This window comes from Mobula hypostoma, chromosome 1 (assembly GCF_963921235.1).
Source record: "Mobula hypostoma chromosome 1, sMobHyp1.1, whole genome shotgun sequence".
NCBI classification, from domain to species: Eukaryota; Metazoa; Chordata; class Chondrichthyes; order Myliobatiformes; family Myliobatidae; genus Mobula; species Mobula hypostoma.
In genome coordinates this window covers 67,548,630-67,556,366 of record NC_086097.1, presented here as the reverse complement: position 1 = coordinate 67,556,366, position 7,737 = coordinate 67,548,630, and the positions used below count along the sequence as shown (strand labels likewise).

The window sequence follows — 7,737 nt, the reverse complement described above, 5'->3', positions numbered from 1 at the left end:
TCTCCATACCTCCGATCCCTTTAGCTACAAGGGCCATATCTAACTCCCTCTTAAATATAGCCAATGAACTGGCCTCAACTGTTTCCTGTGGCAGAGAATTCCACAGATTCACCACTCTCTGTGTGAAGAAGTTTTTCCTAATCTCGGTCCTAAAAGGCTTCCCCTTTATCCTTAAACTGTGACGCCTCGTTTTGGACTTCCCCAACATCGGGAACAATCTTCCTACATCTAGCCTGTCCAATCCTTTCAGGATTTTGTACGTTTCAATAAAATCCCCCCTCAATCTTCTAAATTCCAACGGGTATAAGCCTAGTCGATCCAGTCTTTCATCATATGAAAGTCCTGCCATCCCAGGAATCAATCTGGTGAACCTTCTTTGTACTCCCTTTATGGGAAGAATGTCTTTCCTCAGATTAGGGGACCAAAACTGCACACAATACTCCAGGTATGGTCTCACCAAGGCCTTATACAACTGCAGTAGTACCTCCCTGCTCCTGTACTCGAATCCTCTCGCTATGAATGCCAGCATACCATTCGCCTTTTTCACCGCCTGCTGTACCTGCATGCCCACTTTCAATGACTGGTGTATAATGACACCCAGGTCTCGTTGCACATCCCCTTTTCCTAACTGGCTACCATTCAGATAATAATCTGTTTTCCTGTTTTTGCCACCAAAGTGGATAACCTCACATTTATCCACATTAAATTGAATCTGCCATGAATTTGCCCACTCACCTAACCTATCCAAGTCACCCTGTATCCTCCTCACAGCTAACACTGCCGCCCAGCTTCGTGTCATCCACAAACTTGGAGATGCTGCATTTAATTCCCTCGTCTAAGTCATTAATATATATTGTAAACAACTGGGGTCCCAGCACTGAGCCTTGCGGTACCCCACTAGTCACTGCCTGCCATTCTGAAAAGGTCCCGTTTATTCCCATTCTTTGCTTCCTGTCTGCCAACCAATTCTCTATCCACATCAATACCATACCCTCAATACCATGTGCTTTAAGTTTGCACATTAATCTCCTGTGTGGGACCTTGTCAAAAGCCTTTTGAAAATCCAAGTATAGCACATCCACTGGTTCTCTCCTATCCACTCTAGGTGAAAGGGTTAGTAACATCATGAAGAATCCCACCCATCCTGGTCATGGACTGTTTGTCCCACTCCCATCAGGGAGGAAGCTATGTAGCGTCTATGTCTGGACCACGAGACTCAAAAACAGTTACTTTCCCCAACCAATAAGGCTAATAAACACCTCCACCCACCAACCCACCACTATATCATTTCCTGTCAGTCACCTTATGTACTCCTGTGCCTAGCATCACTTTATAAACACACACTTTATAGAGCAGGTCAAAGGCTAGGAATCCTGCGACATGTAACTCACCTCCTGACTCCCCAAAGCCTATCCACCATCTACAAGGCTCAGGTCAGGAGAGTAACGGAATACTCGCCACTAGCCTGGATGAGTGCAGCTCCATCAACACTTACGAAGCTTGATACCATTCAGTACAGGCAGCCCACTTGATTGGTACCCCTTCTACAAGCATGCAATTCCTCCACTATCAACGAACAGTTGCACTGCAACAACACACCTAAGTTCCTAAGGCAGCACCTTCCAGACCCATGACTGCTGCCATCTTGAAGGATGAGGACAGCAGATAGCTGGGAACACTTAGAAATCCCCCAAGTCACTCACCATCCTAACTTGAAAACATAATTGCCGTTCCTTCATTGTCACTGGGTCAAAATCATGGAATTCCCTCCCTAACAGCATTATGGGTATACCTGGGGTGTATGGGGTGTCAGGGAGGGGTAGCACCTCTGGTGGAGTAACATGTCGCGTCCTTTTCAAGGTGGTTAGTTCACCTTTGGTCCCCACCTGGCACTCAGCTCTCACCTGTGGCTCCCCGTAGCTGTTTGCATGCGACAGCGGCCACACCCCGGGCAACGGCTTCAACAAGCCGGCTAAACCAGGTGAGGATAGCCGACGGGTCTCAAACCCTCGGTGAGATAGGGAGTTGTCTATCCCAGCATGTGAAGACAGACTCCGGCGGATTGAGCGGACGAGACCAATGGAAGGTCCAACGGTCAAGAAGGCGGTCTCTGCAAGCATCGTGGAATGTGTAGAGCAGGACAAGACACAGAAGACGTCCTGGTCATCCACTGCACCTAGTCCCATCTCGACTCTGTCTTGCCAATGAATCCAGATGGGAATTGGGAAGAGAGAGTGAGGCTGACGCTGCGCAACTCTCCCTCACTTAAATCCAAGTCACGCGCTAGTCTCGACACCATCAATATTGGTGTCGAGGTCTTCATCGACGTCGACGATGGACGAACAAGATGGGTATACCTACACCTCAGGGACTGCAGCGGTTCAAGAAGCCAGTTCATCACCACCTTCTCAAAGGCAACTAAGAATGGGCAATAAATGCTGGCTTAGCTTGGCGATATCCACATCCCATAAATGAATAAATTTTAATTTTTTTTTAAATCAATGTATTTATATTTAATACTTTTGTTATTGGGTTCTTTATCTTATTGTGTTTTTTTTTATGCTGCATTGGATCTGGAGTAACAATTATTTTGTTCTCCTTTAGCTGTGTACTGGAAATGACGTAAAAACAATCTTAAATGTATAACTTTAATCCTACTTACACAATATCTCAGTTGGCTAAGAATGCTAAAAATATAGAACAACAGAAATAAGACTTTCTTCCCCAGGATGCTGATTGACAACCTGAGAAAGCAATAAATATTTACAGTAAATTTGGAATTACATAAAGGTTAATGACTGAATCATTTAATGATAATAATGCAATGAGGGCAGAAGATGGAGTGAGACAAACAAAATACACACAGCCATATTTGTGTAAAATATATCTTTGTCTTGACTGCAGGGACCACTTTATTATCTGAAGACAACAAACAGAGTGGAGATAAAACTCCTACAATTTTCTCAAATTTAACTTCCAATACAACTTGTTTACTGCCTCTGCTAGATTGCCAAATTGTTGACCAGCAAACAAGGTAGCATCCAGCGATAACTCAATAATTTTGAAGCTTATATTCAATGTACTTCAGAAATTCCCATGGAACCATGATTCACTATTGAAGGCAGCAGCAAAAAAAAATTCACATCATATTGTAGTCATCTTCAGACAAAATTATAAGATCAATTTACTTAACTACAATGTTTCTCAGCAAATAAATTCTTTATGATTTAAGCATATAAAGAATAAGATTTACTAGCATTAATCACAATGAAGTGCAATGAAGGTTATTTTTTTGTAACTTTAGAAATTTAGTGATATTCAGCTTCCATATAAATAGAGAAAATTCAAACAATTCTGAAGGTAAAAGTTTAACTTACATAGTGGAGAATGTGGAACAAATCAGTAGATAATGGTCAAATCTTCAAATGGTCAAACAGAAAAAATGCCATAAATAATAATTCAACTGCTTTTAAATAGAGGGGAGCAAAACATTTTAATGGATTAGTCAATACCATTTCAATCTTGGATAAGGTGCACCGCTGGGACCTAATGATGAGAATATTTAAGCACATTATGTCATTCTTGCAAGAAACATTGGAACAGATCTTACAAGTTTAAGAAAGCTGATATAGAATTCTATTCTGTGCAATTCTGGTTTGCAGATTAATTCTGCTAAAACATTTTTGCTGAAAAGGAGGCTAAACAGCAGCCTGTACCATCTCTAACATGTGAAAGTTGACAAAAGATCATACAAAAGCAAAGCATCAAATGGTATTATTGTGAAATGAAGTGTCTTTGGAGTTGCTGAAAACACCATGTGCATTAACAACATTCAGATACTTGGATCACTGGTCAAGTTTCAACATGGTTACTGTCACGATGAAAAGGTTGTACCTTGTTCAGAAGCTGAAATACAAAAATTGTAAGTTAATAATGTAGGAAGGATTATAGAAAAGTACAAATTTTCAATTTTAATAAAGATAATTAGATTTATATTATACCTGTTCGATTCTGGTACCTTGTTCTTGCTTTAGCCCTCTCCTCTGCATCAAAGTACCACACAGTTATGGCGTATCTAGAATACAGTGAATTTAGTTTAAAAATCTGTCTTAATTTCTCTAACTACCTTTATAAAAATCATTTGTGCTCCTCACATAGATTAAAACAAACTATTTTTAATATTGGTGATTTGTCTCCGTACCAGATGATGAATCAAAGGGCCTTTAAATAGAAACAAATCACCTGCTGGGTTTTCTATTCCTTCCTCAGCATTTAATTTATTAAAGGACCAGTCACCAAAAGTGCCAATTTACATGTCAGGTGGCACCTAATTAATTAGCATGTTTATTTCGGCTTTTTTCTTAAAGATGTGCTGGGTACCTCCCAGCTACTGCTGCATTCTCCGCAAATTGGTGTCTGTCCGCGGCCTGGCTGTTGGGGTGGTGGGACACTGGGGTGTCATCTCATTGTCGTCTGTTTCCATTACAGCAGGCAGCTCATCTTCTCCTATGACTGCCCGCCTCGATGTCAAAGGTCGAGGTTCGTCGTCTGCTGTGGCTGATGTGGAAGGCTTGCTTGACTGCTGAGTCTCGCGCATTTTTCTATCATACAGTTCTTTGTAAGCACTCAAACCATCCTGCAAATATCCCCTAAACCTACGTACCTTTTCAAAATTAAAGTCGTACTTTATCATTGCAGCAAAAATCTCACGCAGTTGCTTCACGTTCAGTTCGCTACTGCATTCGGTTTCGATTGTTATCCTTTCCTCTTCCGATTGCATCAGCTCTTCATCTATCAGTTCTTGGTCATGGGATGCCAAAACCACTTCAACATTATCTTCGTCAGCTTCCACAAGCCAAACTCACTTTGTCCTTGCTTCGTTCACCACGATCGAAACGCTTAATTATGTCTAGTTTTACGCTAAGTGTAACACCCTTACGAGCTCTTTTAGGCTTTTCCGATACCATAGAACTCATCTTGCAAACAGCTGCTCACAGGCACGTGTTAAAGCAGTGCCGGCGAGAATGCAGTTCCGAATCTGGGGGAGAGCGGCTGCTCGGGGGGCGCGCTGCCTTTTATCGCGCGCTGATTTTTTTCGTAACAGTAAAAACACGTTCCGAAAGCGAAAACAGGGTATTAATATAGGTCTTTCGTAACAGTGAGTTTCGTAAAGCGAACGTTCGAAAAGCGGGGGACACCTGTATTGTCACAGGACCAGAATTCTGGTCGAAGTGACCATGTCACGTTTTATCGGAAGCCCACACAGCAGATTAGCATTTCTGAATCTGTGAGTAATGTGACTTTCATTCTTATACTTTTTTTTTCTGTGATCCTTTAATCTGGGAAATATCAGATATCATTAAAAGTTCTACTATACAAGAATATTTATGTATCAAAATTCTTCCAAAGCACAAATGAAAAAAAAATCTTAGCTTAAGCAAGATTTTGCAATATGTAGAAATTAGCTTTCACAGAACTGTAAAGTCTACAATTGTAATATACAGATCAGAAATGTCATAGTCACTTAATCGAGAAACTGAATAAGATGGTCATGAAAGCTAGATTACCAATTATTAATCAGTCATAACTATAATACTGCTGTATTACAGCTCTACTTCAAGCCTGCAAAATACGTTTAAGTTCTCTGAGAGCTAACAATTTGAACAAATTACTAAGGATTTTTAGATACAAGAAAACTTTGTACGGCTGGTTACAGTTACCTTTGAGGGACCAAAACAGGGACATACCTGACAGAATATGTTGGTTGTACTTCATGTGGATTTCTTCGATCAGACCAGAACAACAACAATCTATCAAAAATCGGTTCAACGTCAACTACATAGGACTTCCCTTCTGGAGCTATTCGAAGAATACCACCGTCAACCTAAAACGTGCAACAGACTTGCTAAGAATTATGCAATCTAGGAGAAAAATTACATCCAATTTTAGTGTGAACTTTTATCATGATTACTGTTCCAACATAAACTTGATTCACTCTAGAACATTTAGTTGCAGGTAAACAAATTAAACTTATAATAGATGCTGTTGAGCAGAAAACATTTAATACTGTATATATTAAAATTAAAAATATACTCAAAGCATAAAATGACAGTGAATAGCTTCTTCCAGGAAACTACCCAGCCATAGTAATTGCTGTCAGATATCCAGTACAGATAGACTGGGATAGTGGAAACATTGCCAGTTTGCAAGTTTTCACATTTTTCAATATATTGTGATTTCTTTTTCCTGGAGATCAAAATAGGAACAGGAAGATGTTTGGGTCAGGCATAATATGTGCACTGTGCCCGACCACCACAAACTGGAAAGTTCAAACAACTTACAGATTCAGAAGTCATTAACATTTTCTTTGAGAGCTACAGGCACTAAACATGTAATCTGATGGTCTGATAAGGCCACTACATGTAATCAATTGACAAAGTTTTCAGCAGAAAGAAGAGAAAATAAACTGCAGATGCTGTTGGGAAGCATGAACGAAGAGCTGGTTTAAAGAAAGTTATTTGGGAGCAAAAAGGACCCATACTCATTTATTGAGATACAGCCAGCCCTTTGAGCCCTGAGGAGCCCACGCAGTCACAGGGAGAACATACAAACTCCTCACAAGCAGCGGCAGGAATTGAACCCATGTTGCCTGTAACTGTAAAGAGGTAAAAGAGGTAATCAGGGATAGTATCACAGCTGCATAAAGGAAGAACATCATGGAGGGATTGTCTACAGAGTTAGTATGGGTGGAAGTCAGAAACAGAAAAGGAGCAATCACTCTATTGAGAGTATTCTATAGTTTCCACCTTCACCAATACCAAGAGACAATAAGGAGCAGGTTTTGGAAAGGTGCAAAAATAACAGGATTGTTGTCATAGATAACTTCAACTTCCTTAATATTGATTATCACCTTCTTAGTGCAAGAAGTTTAGATGGGACGGAATGTGTTAGATGTATCAAGGAAGATTTCGTGAAAAGATATGTAGACAGGCCAACTAGATGAGAGGCCATACTGGTACAAGGCAATGAACCTGGTCAAGTGACAAATCTCTTGGTCAGTGAGTAGGTGCGAAGGTGAGATAGTGACCACAACTCCTTGACCTCTACAACAGCCTTGGAGAGGGAAACGATCTGACATAACAGAAAGAATTTAAATTAGTGAGGGTAAATTATGATTGTATTTGGCAGAAACTATGAACAGTTGTACTCAGTAAGATGCAAGTCGAAATGTGGAGGGTTTTTTTTTTAAAGAGAGCAACAGTAACTCAAATAGCCATGTGTTACAACAGGGTTGCATCTCCGAATGTATGACGTGCTGAACCATGAAGTGGGTGTGCTACAGCAGCAAAAGACCATGAACATATACTAAGTAGCCACCTCCTGCACCTAATAAAGTTGCCAATGAGTATATAAATCAGTGAATCTATAATACTTAGTAACACAAGCAATTCTGCAGATCCTAGAGATCCAGAACAAGACATAAAATGCTGGAGGACAGCTTCTGTGAGGGGGAATAAACAGTCAATAGCTTGGGTTGAGACCCTTCATCCTGGTGTGCAAACTACAATCAGAAGGCATGGGACGCAAAGAAAATTTGGCTGGGCAGAAGGCAGAGGGTGATATTAGATGTAACGTATTCTGCCTAGAGGTCGATGACTAGTGGTGTTCTGCAGGGATTTGTTCTGAGACCCCAGTATAAGATGATAAGAGGCACTGATATGAACAGATAGCCAATGC

General features: G+C 40.7%; 1 protein-coding gene across 2 annotated transcripts in view; it reads right to left on the bottom strand.

Annotated features, from left to right (window-relative positions):
- Nucleotides 1-2,710: 2,710 nt before the first annotated feature.
- egln3 (egl-9 family hypoxia-inducible factor 3) overlaps nt 2,711-7,737 on the bottom strand; it is a 55,047-nt gene continuing 50,020 nt past the window's right edge. The window contains exons 3-5 of one of the 2 annotated variants that reach the window (XM_063050172.1): nt 5,748-5,884; nt 4,002-4,075; nt 2,711-3,906 (exon numbers count right to left, since the gene is read on the bottom strand). In XM_063050172.1, the coding sequence (XP_062906242.1) occupies nt 3,875-3,906; nt 4,002-4,075; nt 5,748-5,884 (243 nt within the window). In that variant the 3' untranslated portion in view covers nt 2,711-3,874. The remainder of the gene's footprint in view (nt 3,907-4,001; nt 4,076-5,747; nt 5,885-7,737) is intronic. The other variant, XM_063050179.1, reaches the window with a different exon arrangement.